Raw genomic sequence first — 21897 nt, 5'->3', positions numbered from 1 at the left:
TTGTGCCGTACACTTCAACATCATGCTAACACTTGACTCACAAACTCATACCTGTGTTTCGTAAAGAATATGTTACAATCACTTATTTTGCAAAAAGAAACCATGTGTATGAGTGCTTGTGAAACAGTTCTACAACCTTCATGTTTACTTCCAGTAAGAATATGACATGTTATCTTTTTCTTGTGACACATCATATAGACATTAAAATGAGGTTAGAAGCAGAGTGATTTTATAGGGATCATAGTGACTCTATGATACTGCAGTCGAGATGACGTGGCAACTCTTGCTGTCACATGTGCATTCATTCCTAAACTGACTGCAAAAGCACGTCAAAGTCACCCCAGCTGTATTCCTTTTTCCCCAGTGTAGTGACGCACCTTCTATGATCGATTATTGACTTGTACTTACTGGTATGTAACTAGTGAGCTGCAACTATCACTCTCCCCCCTCAGGAGAGCTTGCACCCTCCTCTCCATCCCAGCCGTTCATTTTGACATCCCATTATACTCTCTAGTTTTTTACTTTCTCTCTTTCCTTTCCTAAAACTATGATTTAAGCGTGTTGTGTTTAGTTGTTAGTTGATCTTGGCTTATTTTACTCACTTTTGGGATTTTCTATGCTCATCAAAAGGGGACGTTTGAATTAGAGGTCAAAGAAAGCTTGTGCATCTGTCATCTCTGAGCTCAAATCAGTGTTTTACAGACAGGACAAAGATTCAGGGTGTTGGGGGGATGTGTTCTGGTGCACAGCTTTAAATAAGGTGCAGCAAATAACAAACAGCATGTCTTCATCAAAGTCCTGTAATATTAAAATGACTCGATGAAGACGTGCTAGTTTTTGAAAGGTTGGTTTCTGCACCTTATTAAAAACCTACTAACCTACTTACCAAAAAAACATGCGTGCTCCACTCCATATCCTTCCTGAACTAGTTGTGTATTTGTTGCCTTTAGTCAAGATAGTTTTGCTGTGGATCCTTTTAGGTTGTTTACCTGTTAGATGGACACATACTACAGATTGTAAACAGATTTCCACAACACACTACTGTATGCATTGACAGGTCATGATAATATAGGAATGATACTTCCAACACTTTATCATTAGCATTTATTTGTCCTGATTCTAAGATTGTGATTGGACATTCAAGAAATAACACCTAAGCCTAAAATGCAGTTGAGAAATATGCTGTATTTGGGTTTAAAGGAGACATATTTCTTAAGTCTCTCTTAAAACAATAGTTAGGTGCCCATATGAACATTGGAACTTCATAACATTTCCTACTGCTAATACTGGCCATCAAGATATTCTTTTTTTGATGGGATTCCAATTTAAGTGATGGGGGACAAAATCAACAGTCCATTAAAGGTCCCATGCTTTTTGGATGCTTTTATATAGGCCTTGGTGGTCCCCTAATACTGTATCTGAAGTCTCTTTCCCGAAATTCAGCCTTGGTGCAGAATTACTGCCACTAGAGCCAGTCCCACAATGAGCTTTACTTAGGATGTGCCATTTCTGTGCCTTTAGCTATTGAGAAGCAGAGAGAGGGGGGGCGGCAAGGTGGATGGTGGGGGTGTGGCCTTGACCAGCTTGTGATGTCTCTCTCTTTCTCATGGGTGGGCCAAATTCTCTGGGCGGGCAAAGCAGAGAAAGGGGAGGTAACCTTGCTCCTTATGACCTCATAAGGAGCAAGATTCCAGATCGGCCCATCTGAGCTTTCATTTTTTCAAAGGCAGAGCAGGATACCCAGGGCTCGGTTTACATCTATCACCATTTCTAGCCACTGAGGGACCATAGGCAGGCTGGGGGAACTCATATTAATGTTAAAAAACCTCATAAAGTGACATTTTCATGCCATGGGACCTTTAAGGTGGATTTTGTCCCCCTATCTTACTTGCATAAAAGTCTATTAAGAAGGGATCTCTTGATGGCCAGAATGAACAGGAGGAATGATTAAAAAAAAATTAAAATAAACAAATGTAAATTACAAAATAAATAATAAGGGGGAACCTATCCTTTTAAAAGCAGGTTGTAGAGCTTATTGTCATTGACAGAGTATTTACAGGTTACTGAATAGATTACTGATTACTAATTGTTGCTTGTCATGTCTTTTTAAGCTCTTTGTCTAAACAGTGGTTGCTGCAACTCTCATAGATGAGTCAAAAACAGAAATAGAGTGATTGCATTTGTTTGACATCCTATCCTTATTGAAGAAACAATTGACATTGATAGAAAAAGGTGCAAAACGGAAGAGTGCAGTTGTTGTATTTGCTGTCCTCCTCACCTTCATCTCCCCTCACAACTGAACTCGGTGACAGATTAAGTCTTTCAGGTTGTTTCACAGAAGGAGCACGTGGCTCTAATGTTTTGTATGCTCAGCACTCGTTTGAGCTTTCAAAATGTTAGAAATAAGCCATGCCACTCCCGTCTTCATTTACCTTCTCATTCGGTCCTCATCTGTCTCTGCTGTTTTAAATCACTTGTCATTTTTGTCTCTTTTTCTTTAATAATTTTTGTCTCCACAACACAGTGTGCATGCCTTCTCTCTCTCTCTCTCTCTCTCTCTCTCTCTCTCTGCTGCTACATGCCATATGATAATGTTTGTCATCTGATAATGACTGTTCAGCTCTTCTGTTGGTACTTTCAGCTGTTTCTTCTTGCAGTTGATTTCTTTTTATTTTCAATTTTCTATCTGATTTTTCTTTGTTCTTCTCCTGATTGCATGCTAGTCTCACAAGCGACTTTCCAAAGTAAGCATTACTCTTTCTTCTGTTCTTCAAATATCTCTGTGCCCACCCTCCCTCTGCCCCACCTCTTGTCTTGTGAGCTGCTCTGTGGAAATGTCCGAACACTGTTTGCAATGCTTCACCCTGAACCCAGCTTGTTCCTGTGCACACTGCAACCGTTACAAGCCCCATCTGCACCCACAATCATAGCAGATGGACATTTTTTTGAAACAGACAACCCCCACTCAACCTTACTCCCTCTCCACTCCTGTCTTTTTTTTTCCTTTCTGGTGATATGCAATGTAGCAAATTCCTAATTACATTTTCAAATATTTGTGTTAAGCTTGGTATACATACTGTATATACTGTAAATAAAGTCAGGATCAGAATATGCTCTTTTTTGCAATTCAAATGTTGAGAAATTAAAGAAAAAGAAAGCAAATACTCACATAATGGAGAAATTCAGCCTTATTTTTGAGATCTTGTCAGATTCCAAGAATGAAAATGAATACTTTTGGCGCACAATACCGCATATACATTATTCTCTCTTTTCCTGTCCCTTTTTCTTGTTTTGGCCCTCTCCCTCTTCCTCTTCTCCTCTCTTTACACACTTATCCCATTTTGGTACATTTTGGTAATGAGAGCTTTATATCTGTCATGCTGTGTAACGACCCGACTGCAGAGGGATAAACTCTTAAAAATTCTGCCAGCATCCCAGTCAGAGCTCCAGAACTACATCATTATTTGAGCTGCCCAGCTCTGTTGCCACATGAGAGGATCCGTCCTGCTCTTTTTCTCGCACCACAAACCCCAAAATCCCCCTCTCCTTCCTCTACAGGGACCACAGACTAGTGTCATTTCTTTAGTGCATTGCCTATATTGTCGCTTCATCCATCCAATTTACTACTTGTCAGCCTTCATCCCACTTTCTTTCCTATGACTCATTAAATGTCTCGCAGCGTTTATCGGCAGTCAGCGTATAGGGTCTCATTTGTGTCCAAATTTTAGAGACACCGGCAGAAAGGAGACACAGGGAGACAATAAATGGGAGGTTGGTTTGAATAGCAGCCTCATGATGCTCTTTTTGCACAGTTTCACACACATACACACACATACATCCCAATTGATTACATTACTTTTGATTTCTGTGGCACAGTCCAACTGCCCCAACCCCAACCCTATTGCAACCCCCAAAGTGAGCCTCTGTGGTCCGCAGTGGTCACATGACCCCAGACATGGCGTGAGGTCGTCCCAGCAACGTGAGCTTGATCACCCTAGCCCTAATGCAATCCAAATAAAAGAGTGCATTCAGCGAAAGGGGTTCCATGCCTCTCTGCAGCAAATGCCATATGACGATAATAGTGATGATGACACAACAATAATCAATCAGGCTTCTCATGTAACATGCAAGCTAGGTGGAGAGTCAAATTCAGTAGCTGCAACGTCAGACCTCTGAAACTATCGCATTGTAACTCTAACTCTGTTATGTACTTCAGAGTTGTTTTATGAGCCACAACACATTGGACCTCAGTTTCTCCTCTCCCATTTCCTATTTATTTCTGTGCTCATGTTGCTCACTGCTTTGGTTAACATTTTGTTTTCTCTTTAATTTTCTTTCAGTATGACAGACTAAACCTGATTAAAGTAAGCATTTCTTCTTGTTTTCATTTGACCCATTGACAATCCCCGCTGGCCCCCATTAAATCCCCTCGGCTCTCCACTTCCTCTGTAGCTGTGCGACTGTAGGATCCCCTTTTCCAGTCCCTCGTGTCCTTTCCCGAGCTTTCCATTCCCTGAATAAATGTAAAAGGACAGGGATTTGTGAACTGTGTAAAACAGTTTATTGTAAAATGTATTTAGTGCAGATTCTGCATTATTTAATGTTGTAATTTGAAATACACAGCAGATTTCATTTTTTAAACTGCATTCACACTGACTATATCAGCTGTCAGACGAAAAACTGAGTTTTCCCAATCATTTTAAATGGGGATAGTGTGTTCAGGCTGCGGCGGTTGTCGAGACAAATTCAACTTTTGGAGAAATGCAACTCGACTTCAACCTGCTGTGGCCAATCATGTAACCGGTGATCAGACTTCTCTCTTTCTCCGTGAAATGAAACTGCCTTCAAGTGCGGTCGGAAATGTCAAAAGCTATAAATGTTCCAACGGAAAACAATAATTGTGAAATATAAAGTCTACTTGTTCTACATTGGGGCCCTTCATGTAAAAACTGATGCCACCCTGGTATTCGTTTGCAGTGACAGGGCAGGTCACTGGTGTTTGAATCCATCACTTGCACAATTGTAATGCTCTGCTTGCCATCCTGATAGACATTTTTGTTTCTAAATCTGTGCTGATTTATCGGATTTAAATGTCCAAAACAAACTTGAAATTTGGTCCTTATTAATTCTCTTGAAGCTGTGTATCCAGCAAAAAGAAAGTTTCCAGTTTTGTAATCCACAGCCTTAGATGTGGTGACATGTATACCAAATGTGATGTAGTTCAGAGTTATACAAACAGACCCAATCCACTGTAAATCACAGAAGAGTCCCAGGCAAAACTCTATTCAACTGTTGGATAGTCTCTCTCTCTCTCTCTCTCTCTCTCTCTCTCTCTCTCTCTCTCTCTCTCTCTCTCTCTCTCTCCACACATATACAGTCACAATAAATAATCTCTCTCTGTCTAAACAATGCTGTCATAAATCTCACAAACCCACAAGTGTGCAGTCATACAAAGTCAAATGCAGTGGGACACACAACTTATCCAGACAGTGGCCTCAAAGTAATTCCTCTCTCGTGTCTCTGTCACCTTCAAATCAGATTAGCCCACATTAGCCCAGCTATCGTCACAGCCAGGCCTCGGGCCTGCTACTGCAGCTCACAGCCCGCTAACTCCACACACAGCAGATAACCACCAAACCCTATCAGACACAGAGAAAACGCAAACGCCGTCACCCTTGGCACAAAAGAGAAATCGAATGTAAATGTACAATGAACTGTGCTACATTTAGATTGTGAGGCAAATTATTGTGGCCATTTGTAAGACTATCCACCAGGTCAAAATAAGAAGAAAAAAACACATTCTCACTCAATCTACAGTGATATTATTATCACTGTAATCAAGTTTGCAAAAATGCAGTAATATTCAACAGTGTTGTCTTGCTATAACTCATCATGAAAAGCTCTCTAATATAGGAAAAATAAGATTTTGTTGCTCGCTAATTGTTTGATTTATTCTTTGTTGCTTTAACTCAAAATGTGGTGCTTTTATGTATTGTACTACTGGAATTAGACACTGGATATCACTTTTTGCCCCTCTATTCTCCCTGTTCTCCCCCTGAATACCCTCTTCCTTGTTTCACCCTCTGAATGATCACCTGCATGTTTCCCCTCTCAGACTTTTGCTCTTAGACTGTTAGAGCGGAAAGTGTGTTTATGTGGCTGGAAAAATATTGTAATGTCATAGTCTTGATTAAGATACATCTCTGCTGCCCTCTGCTGTCACAAAACTTGCAACAGAATCAATTGGTTGTTTATGAAGAATTCAGTCTGATGGTTGTAAAATGTTGAACATTATTCAAAACAAGGTTCTTGGAATAATTTCAGTGTGTGATGGAACAGCCTTCAGATAAATTATTGGTGACTGAATGATTTTTTTAAGCCAGAGATGGACATATTGTAGTACATGTATGTATAATAATAAAAAAGCAATTTTTAACTGTATCTAATGTACTAATGCAGTGTATGGAAGGTTTGGAGTGGAATTACTTTCAAGTTCTCAGATTCCTAAACTTGATTGATTGATTGATCAATGAATGTTTTATTCAAAGAACTTTGTGTCATTCTGTAAATATTAGTATCATTTGAGTGATGAGGTGAGTGAACTGAAGGAAAATTTCACACAGTGTTTACCTCAGCACCTGCCAACACTCCCGTTTTTCCCGGGTTTCTCTCGTTTTTCTCCTGTTTTTTAGCCCTATCTCGCGGACCCCTCCCGGTTTGTTATTTCTCCCGGGAAACTCCCGTAATTTGCATGGCCCAAACTCCTTTATAAATAATCGGACCAATGTGTTTGTCTAATGTTGACCAGTTGCCAGATCTTGTATGAAACATATCCTATTCACACAATCCACACACCATATACAATCAACCTGTTTGTCACCTCAACTTGGCAACTTATAACGAAGTTGCTCAGTTGATCTCTGCGCAAGCTTTGCGGAAAGTTCTGACCTGAAAGCGAGCAGATAAAGGTGGTGTTCCCGCAAAGAAATCAAAATATAGCTGTAAATTTCAACAGTGTTGGGCGCAACAATTTACATGCATCTTACTTAGTCATATTTACAACCTCCACGCTTTTTGTAAGGTGTGTTGCATTGATTTAAATGTAACGCACGGCGGGGAAAATGACATCAGCCAACACATTAAAACACAGCGGCACCATCGCGCAGAAGAAGCACATAAGGGCACACAGGTGATTTCATCCTTCATCATGAAAGGACAGAGGCAGAAAACGTGAAGCAAGCTGAACTCAAGATGCCAATGTTGTTAGCACCCATAGACAGCATAGCGCACACACACACACACACACACACACACACACACACACCCCCCCATGGCCACGCCAAGACCCGCCCTACGAAGCAGCGCAATTGGTTGGGGTTAGGCATTTCACCTCGAGTGGTTAAGGTTAGGATAGCCGATTGGTCAGGGAATAGCACCTGAACAAATGGGGTTACGTTAACTTGCGTTCTCATGGATGCCTGACCAATAAATACTATTGAAGGGCGGGTCTTGGCGTGGCCGTGGTGAGATTCGTAATATTGCTGGCAGGAAAGATTATGAGGTACAGTGTGGCCTTCACGGCCTGCTGTAACTTGGTACAATTGGGTCGATCATGTTTCACACCTTCTGTATGTCTGTATGAACTCACAAGCCTGCTTCAGCACGTTCAGGTTTCACAGAGTTAAATACAACCTCTGTATCTCTCTCTCTCTCTCTCTCTCTCTTTCTCCACAGAAGAGCCAAAGCTGGTACAACGTAAGTCACACCTTGTTTTTATTTACATTATCAACATATGTGAAGTCTTATATGGGTGTATATGTGTGCTGGTGTGATTTCACTTCATGTGGGTGACTCCTGGAAGTCTCTCAGAGTTTTTTTTTAGTGCCGTGTTCTGCTTACGAGATGAAAGGAAGTTGTCCTTGACCCTGTTTACTGGAGCACCAGATCACTAGTGTGGGTTACTGGTCTTCCAGGCTGGGATTATCAGCATGGGCTTAAAAGAGCAACAGGTGGCCCTTTCTGATGCAGGGAATCAAAGGAATGGGAAGACTACAGTATAATAATTATAGTTTCTTCTTCATGGTACACACAGTATAGACAACAAAGCCAGGGTGTTGCTGTTTTATATTGCACCACAAGATGGCGTACTAACTCTATTTCTGACCCAAGCATAATTCTTTTCCGTGCAATGAGCTGCAGAACAACCCCTCAATAATTATTTACAACCAACTTTTACACTGAAAAGCTGCCTGTTGTGATAGTTAAGCCCACAGAGTGAGCAAGAATGATAGTGTGGGACTTTGACACCACTCAGTGTTTCCAGAAGTATGTTTATTGGACTTTTTCCCATTTTATGTTGTTTTATTTCTTTTCTTTTTATTTCCTGTGTGTACACTCTTCCCCTCTCTCCCCAGCATGAAAGACAACACATCCTGAGAGTAAGCATGACTTGTATTCTTGTGCAACCCTGGATAACTTTCTGTCTCTCACGCTCTGTATCCTGGTTGTCAGACCGGTGGAATGACAACACCCCTTCTGCCTGTTTCTCATCCCATTGATTTCAGTCAGTGTTGTTACCACCTAATAGCAGAGCCACACTTTGGAGGAAGTGATTTTGACATGTTTAAATAGACATTTGTCAAACTAAAGTCCTATAGTTTCATTTACAGAATCATTCTTTTCTCGTGGTCTTATTTAATTAATTCATATTGTGTTAATAGTAGAGTGTTCTGGATGTTTGTGTCGCCAGTCCCAGATGGTGATCAAAGTCCTGTCACCACTCAAACTTCTAATTCTGGTATGCAACAGGTGGTAACAAGCCCTCTGACTTTCTCACTGTACTAAACAAATCTGCAAACCATCACAAGGGCCTCTGGACGAGCCTTGAATGCCTTTGAACAACAGGGGAATGGAGCATGGCGCTTTAGGTCGTGGCATGTTTCCCTCCAGCCCAACTCCTGTTTCTGTGTCTATGTCCTAAAAAAAACACGGAACATATGACATTTACATGGGTATGGATATGGCAATAAGTAAAAAACGCAGGGACCTCCATGCAGATAGGGAAACTGGAGAAATGTCGTTGAGTTGAAAAGAGGCTTGGTCCAAAAAGTCCAGACAGCTTCTTAAATACTCTAATGCACTCAGCTATAGTAAGCCACTCACATTTCCTCTACTCACCCGCTATATATATAAAAGAGCTACACAAGTGACAATCTAGAGTTGATGTTGCTCTGACTAACAGATGCAAATGTCATGTTTACAGATGGCATACAGCTTGCTACCAGCACAGTATACATCAAGTGTACAAGATAGCAGGACCATCTGCAAGGGTATGGTATAATACAACAAAACCCATGAAAAACCCATGAAAAGAACAAAACCAGCAATGAGTTTATCCTACTAACAAGTATTGCATCGGATTTGTTGACAATAAGAAAAATATAGAGCAACACCAGCCTAACCTAAATTTTAGTCCTACAGGTTGTCTCATTGGAACTACAACTCGCGCTACCTGACGCAAGTTGTAGTTCCAATGAGACAACCTGTAGGGGGACCGTCACCCTACAGGTTGTCTCATTAGGGCTATGTTCCTGACATGTTGTACACTGATTCTTACTCACACAATAAATAATGAAGCTCAATCAATCGAGTGAAATATGTCAATAGGTACTTTTACCTCAGTCGGCTGTGACTGGATCTGTGGGTGTCGTAACCCATGATGCACCTGCATGTACAGTAGGACAGTGTGTGCATGTGCGCACCTCTACCTAGCAATGATGACTTCCCATGGCACTGAAACTACAGTGATTAAAAACCCATCCGTCCCAATGTGAGTTCTGAGCCTGTTAGAGATACGCACAGTCCACAGTTAGATTTGTTCAGATCTACATAGCTCGATGCAGCAGAGAGTGTACGTCAGGCCTTTCACATTGCTTCACTCAGATCGATATGCGCCAACATACTTTGCCTTTCAAATGACTAACAACCACAGTAAAAGGATGGTATTGTTGTTAACAGCATGGACTCGCACACCTCAAGCCCTCACCCCTCTTAAAACACTAAAACCCCACCCTGGTTTACAGTACCAGTCTCTTCCATCCCCTACTGTTTGTCCAGCGTTAATAGTTAACCAAATCCCTAAACAATGTGTATCCACAGTCCCAACTCATCCCAAGTATGACACTGTCACCTGAACGCCGGTCGCTGCATCAGTCACAATGCACTCTTTCTTTGCTTGATTCATTGGAGAAAATGAATTGAATGAGCAGGAAGTAAAGGACCGCTTTCTGCACAAGTAATTTCGAGGAATGATTTGTTCTGGCGTTAATTTTTAAGAAGATGAACCCTCATTCCGCATAAATTTCATTCACATGATGTAAAGCCCTTTCCAACAGGATAAAGGCCTTTTTAGAGCTGCGCATGAATAATCACTGTTTTTCAAGAGGCTTGCTGCTGAAGATTGTTTTCATATTTGTTTTTCCTGCATCTCCTCAATGGCCTGTTAAAGTGAGGATTGGGAATTACCTGCAGAGGAAAAGTGGAAGTCATGGCTGAATTCCAGTGCAGATAATGTGGGCTACACATTTGCTTCATCCAGCAGGAGTCAATGAAATGCAAGCTGTAGTAACATCTTTTTTTCATTGCTGCTGGGACTTCCATCACTATGCCCACCTTCTTGACTCTTGAAATATTTTTAGTTAAAAATACCAATTGTTTTTAAAAGTGCTGCTAAAATAGGAGCTGCAAGCTCTGCATCTTTCTTGCCTGCTTAGAGTAACAGAGGGTGATCAAGTATCATGAGTACATGGATGACCCCAATACCAAGGCATGGAGAAAGGAGGGGGTGCTACATATACCTTAAATAACTTTCAAATGTGTACTTTTGGTACCTTTTAGTTTGGATTCCAGCAGCTTTTCATACATAAAATGATTGGTCAAAGAAAACCAACAAACAGTATGTTTATCTGGCAACTTCCCCCTGCGACATAAGCTCTGGACTGCAAACCAGTGCCGAGCCTGTCAAGATTGATGGTGTTGTTTTGCAGCCGGAGGTAACTGGAGGTTATGCTCACATCTGTTCTCTGTAACTCAATCACTTGGACAGACAGCAAGACAGTCTCAACACATACTTCAGTGGGCTGAAAACATTGATTTTTCTTTTTTTAGTCAGTCCCGTTTTCTTTCCTCTTAGCCTCTTTCTTCCCAGCTACATTTTTGTTTGTATTAGCCCTCCTCTCTAGTCTCCATAAAGTAAACTCGCTTCATTCTTTTCTGGTCATAAACTGGGTAATTACAGGGCAGTCAAACCTGGACAGCACCCCACTTACACACACTCAGCTCATATACTTACCAGGAGGAGAAGGCAGGAAAAAAGGAAAAAGCTACCGTCATGATAATAAAGGACTTGTTGGCCGGGGTTACTAGAGGGCAACAGCCATAACTCCTCTCCCTGTGTGTGTGAAAGGAAGAGAGAGAGAGAGAGAGAGAGCCAGAGCACAACACAGCGAGACAAGGATCATGTGGCTGGAGTGTGCCGTGACCACCGCTCAACGCTGAAAGGGAGCAGCACGCTAAACGGGGCAGATACTTAAGCTTCCAAACCACTGGACTCACAAGCTCTGTCTACTCTTATTTTCCTGTAACTGACAAGTCCTCCAACGTCAGAAAAGCCCGCTGGGCCCCCGTTTTGGAAAATTAGCTGCCATACAGGCGCCAAATAGGATCTGGTGTGGTGAATATGGAATTGGATGAGGACTGTACAATTTCGGACTGGGAGGCCATGCTGGAGCTGGATGAGGCGTTGGCAGGGTGGCTCCTGCAGGGTCCAGCTAGAGGGGAGTGGGGTTGGGAGTGGGGCTGGGCTGCCTCGGACCTTCAGGATCCTGTGTGGGACACTGAGGAGATCCCTGCTGTAAGTTGATCTCCACTTGTTGAAGCTGAAAACCACATGGAGATGAGTTAAAGTGATGTGGAGCAGATTTATTGAGCTCTTTTTAGGTAAAGTCACAAGAGAGGGGTCAGAGAAAAGGCTTTGTAGCACTTTTTATTATATGCTGCTGTAAGCATCCTATGGTAATTCCCCACTACTAAAGAAAACAACTAGTTTGGGTATGAGTCATAGCTATTTAAATTCTTCCAGAGTTCCTAGAGGCCTATTATTTGGATTGTTCATCGGGTTACTGTGCGAGTAACTTGATGTATGAAGAGTGTGTAGGTGTGTTTCAGTTATGTTTGGTCACAGTTGAAGATTGCAAAAAAAAAGAAGGCGGTTAAGGCAGTCAAATTTCAATTCCAGGCAATTACTTAGGGCTTTCAGAGATGTCACTCAGGGCAGTGTTTCTCATCACCACATTTTTCGCAAAGGCAAGAAAGAAGCATAAACATACACTCCCAAACAGTATTTCAACTGCTTTGTTTAACAAGGGAAGCACATTTAGTCATTTTTAATATGAACAAGATGTTCTTTTCCCACCCGTGCTGATCCAAAGGGATATATTTTTCTTTTGTCTCGGCATACATCTTGTTATCGTCTTGGCAGCTATTGTTTCCTGAAGCTTTCCTGTTGAAGGGAAGCATCTGGCACAGACAGTTAGGACCATCAGTTTGGCACACATTTGGAGATATTTAAAACATCGCTCTCCTGTAAATAATTAAGTCCACTGAAGCCCAGCAAAGAATAGTATAATCACGTTGAATAGCATATCCTTCCCTGTGCTGAGAGGCATTTGTTTGACCAGGTTAATCAAACCACTATGCACAGTTTTGTTTGAGGTTTCATCAGTTATCCTTCCCCTTGTCACTAGACAAAAGCATCATTGTCAGACACATTGTTGCTCTGTATTGCAAATCTGAGAATGTGACTCATCTTGTAAATGCTCATAGTCATGGCAGCATGTGTTGTTGAATGATCTGCAGCGGGCTGATGTTTTGGAAATGCGCTTTGTTATTGAGTATCATTACTGATGCAGCCTTAAAGATAATTCAGGCCACATACCTATGCTTGCAATTCACTATACATCCATTTGTAGTGCCTGTCAAAACCACCCACAGAGTGAATTCCATGGTATGGTTAGAGTACACCAGACATCCCAATCAAACCTGTGGGTAGTTTTAACAAGGGTATTTATTTCACATGCTCAAGGTAACAAATAACTCGGGGCTGCGTCTGCGTGACAGAGACGGCACTTGTGAGTGAGCGAGTCAGAGAGCATGTTTAAATTTTGATTTTGGAAGAGTGTGTGTGTGTGTGTGTGTGTGTGTGTGTGTGTGTGTGTGTGTGTGTGTGTGTTGGAAGTGTGTGTGTGCGTGTTGGTGTTTCTGACTCTGCCTGTCACTGCAGGTGCTGAGCCCGACATACAAGCAGCGCAATGAGGACTTTAGGAAACTCTTCAAACAGCTCCCTGACACAGAGAGACTCATTGTGGGTGAGTGGAAGCCACAGACACACAGGGCACCGGCAGGGTGCAGCTAAGTTATTAGTCATTAGAAAATGATTAATCTTGTCAGAACAGAGAGGAGACACAAACAAATATTGGACATTCCAGGTGTTGAACATCATGGCATGATTGAAATATGTCTAGATCACTGATCATGTAAAAATAATACAATCCTCTACTAATTTTAGAGCAATTCTAACCTGGTAATGAACTTTTCCAGCAGTCTAAGCTAAATATTGCACTATGCCATGAACCCATTATTAAAAATAAAACTCTAGGGTAAAACTGACCTCATAGTTTATGAGTTTATGGTTTGGTAATGACGAGTCCCCAGCTAATAAACAAGATATACACACAATGGGAGGACTGAAATGCACTACAGTGAGGTTTCTTTGTAACAGTGAAGTGAGCTCTATTACATTAACTGTTAATGTAAATGAATGTGATTAGATATCAGCATGTTCTCATGTCTGATCTCTTGATGGAAATACTTTTCGATTAATTATTTAACGCTTTTCTGTCTTAGTGATGTTGTTTCTCGTTGATGTAATTTTGCATCCTACTTAACATGTGTGGTGGTATTTTTATCTCTAACAATGTAACGTCTTTATTCTTCAGACTACTCTTGTGCTCTTCAACGCGACATCCTCCTGCAGGGACGACTCTACCTCTCTGAGAACTGGATCTGTTTCTATAGCAACATCTTCCGCTGGGAAACACTGGTATGCTTTTTAATCCCCAGGATCTCTGTGCATTTACATGATTTTCGGGTTGTCCGTCCGTCCCATTTTTGTGAACACGATCTCTCAGGACCCCCTGGAGGGAATTTCTTCAAATTTGGCGCTAACCTCCACTTGGACTCAAGGATAAACTGATTAGATTTTGGTGGTCAAAGTACTGTAACTGTATTGTAACCTCAGAAAACACATTTATGGCCATAAGTCAATAATTGATATGTTAATTTTGAGAACATTTCACACAAATGTCTAATTGGATAAAATAAGAAAGTGATGACATTTTATATCCCAAAGGTCAACTTCTGTGACATCATAATGTTCTGCAGAAACACTTTTCTGGTCAACGCCATAACTCAGAACAGAAGGGGCAGATTGTGACCATATTTCACATTTGCTCAGATACTGAATTGGTGACACTAATCTTAGTTGCCCACCTTGAAACTGTGGTGATTGTATAGATCTTCTGTGCTGCCGGGTTGAAGATGTGTGAAGCATTCATGTTTCAATGCTTCAAAGTCTTCACTACATATATTATGAGTCTAGACAGACATGAATGTAAACTGTAACTTGACTGGTTTGGTGGAGGCAACCAGTGTGGTAATTCTAGTTATATCTGCAGTATTTGGTCATACTTGGAACTTGTGTGTGTGTGTGTGTGTGTGTGTGTGTGTGTGTGTGTGTGTGTGTGTGTGTGTGTGTGTGTGTGTGTGTAGCTGACAGTGCGGCTAAAGGACATCTGCTCAATGACAAAAGAAAAGACTGCCCGCCTCATTCCCAATGCCATCCAGGTCTGCACTGACACTGAGAAGGTAAATGATACAGAATGCAACACTAAATGTAGGCATTTATATTAAAAACTAATGTGAGACTGAACAGTGAATATGTTTTAAATCTAATAATTTTCGTCTAAAGAGACGTTAGGGAAGCCTTGAGTTACTTAAAGTAATCCTAGACTAGACTTTAAACCATGCTCCACAAAATTGGCCCTTTAATTTCCACAGTTAGTGTTATTTCATTCCACTGCTCACCAGACTCATACATAATTACCATTTCTTTTTCACAGCACTTTTTCACCTCATTTGGAGCCAGGGATAGGACTTACATGATGATGTTCAGACTGTGGCAAAACGCGCTGCTGGACAAGGTAAGCAAATCTGATCTGCTAGTTTGTGATTCAGCTAATATTTGTCTGAGAGGTAATGTTCATAATTTTACTCTGCAGTATTTGTGAGTGCTCTCATTTCTTACTGTGATTGGTTGATTGCAGCCCCTGTGCCCCAAAGAACTGTGGCACTTTGTTCATCAGTGCTATGGCAACGAGCTAGGCCTAACTAGCGACGATGAGGACTATGTTCCACCAGATGATGATTTCAACACCATGGGGTGAGTCTCTTTATGCTGCATCATCAGTTACTATGGTTATGGCTTTAAACATCTTTCAGTCGATTACCTAATTTCCCAAATTGCAAAATAATTAGAGAGCCCAGTGTGAGCCGCAACACTCACATGTCCCAGTCACATACAAGCTTCACACTCTTCTCCAGCTCTCTCAACTAATCCTTTTACACAATTAATATCCTTCTCTGCTTCTCTTCTCATCATATACACTGCAATGTATAGTATTTGTTTTAAACTTTAAGCTGTAAAAATGCAACACAACAAGGCTTAAAACACCCTTCTCTGCTCTGGCTCTTCCTTTTATTTATATTTTCCCTTCATATCTGAAGTGGATTCAAAAGGTGAAATCAGTACAGAGCCATGGTTTGAATCTGTTTGGCCTACAGTGCAATCACAATGTCTGAAGTTTTCTGTCAACTCGACTTTGAGGAAATACTGAAACTCTTTTATCTCCATCCAGCTGTCTGTACACTTCTCTAAGTGAACTCAGACTGGCAATGCGAGAGAAAAGATTTACTCCAAAGGCTGAACCGAGGTCAAATTAGATGGGCCTGAAGTGATTGTGACTTTGTTAATGAGTGATAATAGTATACTAGTCTATTAGTTAAGTGAAGTGGAGATCATTTTCACTTGTTTCCCACACATATAGACTTGTTTCAAAAATGTTAATGAAATCAAAAATCCCTGTGATTGTCCAAACATTCTGATATCAATTGTGATATCAGATATGTAAAATACTGCCTATCTAACCACCTAAGTAATCTAAATCACACCTTAAATTTCTGCAAACAGGGCACCCTGGTAGCTCACCTGGTTGAGTGTGCACCCCATATACTAAGGCTCAGTCCTTACCGCAGTGGCTCGGGTTTGAGTCCTATACGCGGCCCTTTGCACCATGCCCCCCCTCCCTCCCCCCTTTCCTGTCCAGCTATTCTATCAAACAAAGGCAAAAAAAAAAAAAAAAAAATCTTAAAGAAAAAAGTCTGCAAACACTGCTTGACACAGGTTTTACAAGAACCTCATTCACAATGTGAGATGAGATGAACAGAACTGAAGTTGTTGTTGCTGTTCTCTGGTGCCTTCAGGTTCAGTGAAGAGATTCCCAATGAAGAGAATGAGATCAACAATGACAACTTGTCTAAGAGCAGCGCTGAGGCCAAGCCTGAGGGGAGCCCTCCTTCGCTACATAAGAAGGTCGTCCCAAACATCACCATCCCTAGTCCAGGCAACCATGACACACCCATCACAGTAAGTTAGAGGGATACATACACACATTTATACGAGTTGAATCAAGTACAACACTTCTGTGGCTCAGAAAAACTAATACATTTCCTTGACAACATTATTGATGGGATTGATACTCATGTTCTTCTTATCCCCAGTTTGACCTCCCAGCAGAAGAGTATGCAGACTGCCTACCAGATGGCGAGCTGCTTGCTCTGCCCCTTTTGCTGGAAGAGAACAATGATACCAGCGGGCCTGGTGGTCTTGTCCCCTCACCCTCTCTGGACTTCAACGACAACGAAGACATCCCCACTGAACTCAGCGACTCCTCTGAAACGCACGACGAGGGTAACAAACTCTTTTATTGATATACTAATAGTCTATATCCACGACGTTCCACTTCCGGGATTGTTAAGGTGCCACCGGAAATTCCGCCGGATGTCTTTCATTTTGGCCGGATGTCCGTTACTTACCGTTTTAAACTCTGGTCGATATATGAGGACTATGGTTAACCGCTCCTCAGATCTCTGCAGGGTAAATCCAGACATCTAGCTAGACTATCTGTCTAATCTGAGTTTTCTGTTGCACGACTAAAACAACCTTTGAACGTACACGTTCCACTAAAACAAGTTCCTTCCCGAGGCTATTTTGCAGAGGCACCGTTGCTCCGTGAGGAGAGGATTGTGATTGATTTTAAAGAAATGCCAATGTGGCCGGATTAGCTCAGTTGGTAGAGCAGTTCCGCAGCGCTGTGGAGTAAGGTCTGGCAATGTGAGACTACACCACTCATAACAGGACGATGTAGATGATGCTAGTAACCAGATTTCAAAACTAACTTGTGAAGACACCTCTTAAATGTATTTGTCATCTTGTCTTGGACACGTAGGTGAAGTACAGGCCTTTCATGAGGATCTGAATGGCAGGCAGTACATCAATGAGATCTACAAGTTAAGTGTGGACAAGCTCTACGCCATCCTCTTCACAGAGTCGCAGTTCATGAGTGACTTCATGGAGCAGAGACGATTCTCAGGTCAGTAATTCTGCTGCTTCTACATCTGACCCCTGACCTCTCTGGAGGGAAGGCAGACCATAAATGTGGTCCCCTGCAGGCGTCATTAATTCGCAATCTCACCGTGTGGCTGTTTAGAGGTGGTGTACCACCCGTGGAAGACAGAGGAGGCTGGGAACCAGACAAGAGAGATCTTGTACACCATCTCGCTGTCCAATCCCCTGGCCCCCAAAACAGCCACAGTCACTGAGACACAGGTACAGTCAACTCCCATAAAATTTTTTTATTATTTATACCTTCCGAGTTCGAGATGGCTTTCAAAGTAATAGTCCCCACATTTCCCATCTTTAATCAGACTCTGTACAAAGCCAGCCAGGAGAGTGAGTGTTACATCATCGATGCTGAGGTCATTACACATGATGTGCCCTACCATGATTACTTCTACACTCTCAACCGCTACATGCTCACCAGGGTCGCCAAGAACAAGTGTCGGTTACGGTGAGTAAAGCCCGAGACACACCAAGCCAATAATCGGCCGTTGGACATTCTGGCGAGGTCAGTGACTCGAGTCTGTTCGGTGTGTTCCGTGCCGTCGTCTGTCCGAGGGGCCATCGGCCTTCATTTTGGCCGATATGACATATATAATCGGCGGGCACTGCCGGCAGTCGGACTCAAAGGACCCATCTGATTGGTAGAGTGCTAACCGGGAAACGGGGAGCGGAATGAGCATGACTAGACTCTCTCAAAATCTGATGAAAATCTTTTAAACTGACCTTTGTCGATCTGAAATGAAGACAGATTCATCAACTGCATGGCCTAGTTCTCGCTTAAAATGTTTTCAGAAACGTGTTTCGGTGAACTATTTTAGTAAAATATGAGATTGTATTCTGAACAAGCCGCCATAACAGTCTGTCTTTGAATTTCCGGAGAAACCAGACCCACGTGACGCGTTCGTCCAATCACCTGCCGGTTTTCATTTATGGGTGACAATACAGATTAGCGCCGCCTGCTGTTATGGAGACGTATTACGTCTCGTCGCTTTGGTGTGTTCCGAGGCATTTTTTTGACCAACTTGGGGAGACTGATCAGTCCAAGTGCCTTTTCTGTCGAGGGTCGGCCGTCTGGTCGGTGTGTCTGGGCCTTAAGACGTGGCCAGACACCAACAGCTCTCACCTGCCAAATGAGACATTGATTTATGTTAAGGTCAATCTATGTTAATCTTTTGTTTTTGTTTTCAGCAAATTTTCAGTTTGCTCTCAATTTAGTATTTTACATATTTATATTTCCAGTTTTACATCTTATTGTTAGTCTATCCATAAGTATAAATGCATTTCTGTCTGCCTCTCAGGGTATCGACAGAGCTGCGCTACAGGAAACAGCCGTGGGGGCTGGTGAAAGGCTTCATAGAGAAAAACTTCTGGAGCGGGCTAGCAGAGAACTTCCGCCATCTAGGTAAACTTGAGTGTTGTTTGTTGTTGTTAGAATATGTTGTGACATGTTTTGTAGAAATGTTGCCTGCTTTTAAGAAAGAGGAGATGGGAATGAAAACAATTAAACATATACTCCATAAACTGTAGTATGCAAATGTTTCTTTCCAACATAGCTAGCAATCTTTAAGTGAGTCTATGAAGGTGTAACAGTTGTCTTCTTTCTTCTCAGAGTTGGAGCTGGCCAAGCTGGAGGAGATACTGGAGTCCCACCAGCTCTCTCCGAAGGTGATAAAAAACTCCACGGTGAGGCGGAAGAAGAGGCCACTCCCCCACATGCGCAGCCAGCATATGGACGAGGCGCTCAGCCCCGTTACCACGCCGACGGATGAGGAAGTGATTCAGAGGATCAAACAAGTGGCAGGCTCCACACAAACCAGACACCAGAGTCCAGAGCACCATCACCTGCCCGCAGGCCTCGCTCTCTACAGCGTCTCCAAACTGCTGCTCATCATCAGCTTTGTGTACGCAACTCATCACAAGACACAAACAAACACACACACAATCACTCACATAGGGATGCTTGTGTATCAAGACATGAGGATGCAAGTACATTTGACACATGCTCATCTCATGTATTCAAACAGAAAGTCACTTGTTTCGTTATTTCATCTTTTTTGTTCCAGTAGGCTCTGTGGAGTTTTTGTCAAATTTAGTTTTCTTATAAATATCTCATTGTTGTCTTGAGTGTAACCTCTCTCTCCTCTCCTCTCATTGCCATCCATAGGATCTGTCTAAGGTACAACATTTTGTTAGCCAGCAAAGCCTGAGGAATTTGTTAAAAAAAAGTATTCCCAGCATAGTTTGTCATTATGACACATTTTGACACGTTTGCCATATACACATTAGCTACTTAAAAGTGACAGTTCACCCACAAAATCAAAAATGCATACTGTTCCTCTGACCTGTAGCGCTATCTATGAATCTGGTGTTTTGGTGCGATGTCCCAGCGTTGGAGATATCGGCTGTAGAGATGTCTGCCTTCTCTCGAATATAATAGAACCATTATATTGGGGTGCTCAGATCGCACCAATGTCTCTTTCCAGAAATCATGACCTGGTTACTCAAGATAATCCACAAACCTGGTTGTGAGCTTAATTGCTAGTTTGTGGAAATTAGTTTATTGCTAACCGATACTGCTAGCTCACCTGGGCTAGATTTGCTACAGCTCAGCTGTAGAGAAGGCAATTCATGTTTACATCTCGCCCTGTTACGAGCACTAGTCTCTCGTCCATGAGTACACTTTCTTCTACTGGTGATACGTTTGGCAGGTGTAGTTCAGTAGAAAGATAATAGTTCCTACATGATACTGCTCACAACCAGATCTGTAGATTATCTTGAGTAACCGGGTGATAATCATGAAAAATTTATTTTTTGGGGCGTTTTGAGCATGACAAGCAGAGTGCCATCTAGTTCCATTTGAAAATCAGGCAGACAGCTCTCCAACACTGTGCAACTCACACCAAAACAATTTAGACTGATGAATAGCACCACAGGGAAGAGGAATAATATGTATTTTTGATTTTGGGGTGAACTGTCCCTTTAAGGGCATCATGAATGAATAACAATGCAAAGGGGAGGACTCATTTGTTGAATCTCCTTCTTTCCTTCTTGCCCTCCTTCAGCCTGGTCCTGCTGGTGTTCCTCAACATGATGCTCTTCTACAAGCTGTGGATGCTGGAGTACTCGGCGCAGTCTTTAACAACCTGGCAAGGCCTGCGGCTTCATGAAAGGTACACTCGCACACACACCTACAGTATTAGCATCCATTATTTATACAGAACTTATTTTATTTGGTTACTTGATATTTTGGACATTTTAGAATACAAAGTTCTATTTGGCTCAAAAGGTGGTCACACACATACCGTTACAGACCTAAACACACACACACACACACACACACACAGTAAAACATACACACTAAATTATATCCATATGGCCATTAACGTGTGTCACAGGAAAACATGGAGCTTCTAAAATTACCCCTGAATAGCTCTGGGCTTACTGAAACAATTTACCAAACTGTTTGTTGGCAGTCCCTCAAAATGGAAGTCATGATTTAGGGGCTGCACCCTGATGTTGGCTAATGTGTGTGTGTGTGTGTGTGTGTGTCTGTGTGTCTGTGTGTCTGTCTGTGTGTGTGTGTGTTTGCCAGTAAACTGCCTCAGACACAGATGGAGTGGGCCCAGCTCCTGGAGGCACAGCAGCGTTACCATGACGTTGAGCTGCAGAAGTGGAGGGAGATTATCAAGTCGTCAGTAGTGCTGCTAGACCAGGTACTCGGACGCAAAGAGACATTTTCAAAATCACTTCAGAACTGTGATGTGAAAATGTTAACTATTCCCTGGGAATGTGTGTGCTTTTGTATAACGCTATGGGTAGACACTGCATATGTTAACTAGGAACAGAACATACTGTATGTACTGGTCAGTCATAGAATTGGCTCGCCACAGTCAGCTCAGATGCAGCACACTATATAAAGGTTCAACAGGTTATTTTAGCACCATAGCTAGCTAGCCTTTTCACCAAGTGAACTATTTCATGATATATGACCAATTGAGTAGCCTAGAAATCTAGATGCACCCTAGCGGCAGCAAATTTAATTT

At 42.1% G+C, this 21897-nt stretch overlaps 1 protein-coding gene across 5 annotated transcripts in view; it reads left to right on the top strand.

The window, feature by feature from the left end:
• gramd1bb (GRAM domain containing 1Bb) overlaps nucleotides 1–21897 on the top strand; it is a 144283-nt gene that overhangs the window by 117158 nt on the left and 5228 nt on the right. For 4 of the 5 annotated variants that reach the window (XM_028572402.1, XM_028572395.1, XM_028572408.1 and 1 more), the window contains 15 exons: nucleotides 7735–7755; nucleotides 13340–13424; nucleotides 14055–14158; nucleotides 14887–14982; nucleotides 15237–15317; nucleotides 15441–15556; nucleotides 16657–16819; nucleotides 16954–17143; nucleotides 17682–17825; nucleotides 17943–18061; nucleotides 18160–18302; nucleotides 19153–19256; nucleotides 19464–19755; nucleotides 20917–21024; nucleotides 21447–21567. In XM_028572402.1, the coding sequence (XP_028428203.1) occupies nucleotides 7735–7755; nucleotides 13340–13424; nucleotides 14055–14158; nucleotides 14887–14982; nucleotides 15237–15317; nucleotides 15441–15556; nucleotides 16657–16819; nucleotides 16954–17143; nucleotides 17682–17825; nucleotides 17943–18061; nucleotides 18160–18302; nucleotides 19153–19256; nucleotides 19464–19755; nucleotides 20917–21024; nucleotides 21447–21567 (1887 nt within the window). Of the gene's footprint in view, nucleotides 1–7734; nucleotides 7756–11497; nucleotides 11912–13339; nucleotides 13425–14054; nucleotides 14159–14886; nucleotides 14983–15236; nucleotides 15318–15440; nucleotides 15557–16656; nucleotides 16820–16953; nucleotides 17144–17681; nucleotides 17826–17942; nucleotides 18062–18159; nucleotides 18303–19152; nucleotides 19257–19463; nucleotides 19756–20916; nucleotides 21025–21446; nucleotides 21568–21897 lie in introns of those variants that run through there. The other variant, XM_028572415.1, reaches the window with a different exon arrangement.

The sequence above is a fragment of the Perca flavescens genome, chromosome 3 (genome assembly GCF_004354835.1).
Source record: "Perca flavescens isolate YP-PL-M2 chromosome 3, PFLA_1.0, whole genome shotgun sequence".
Classification (NCBI taxonomy): domain Eukaryota; kingdom Metazoa; phylum Chordata; class Actinopteri; order Perciformes; family Percidae; genus Perca; species Perca flavescens.
Note: the sequence above shows the minus strand (reverse complement) of the source record. Positions and strands in the feature narration are given on the sequence as shown.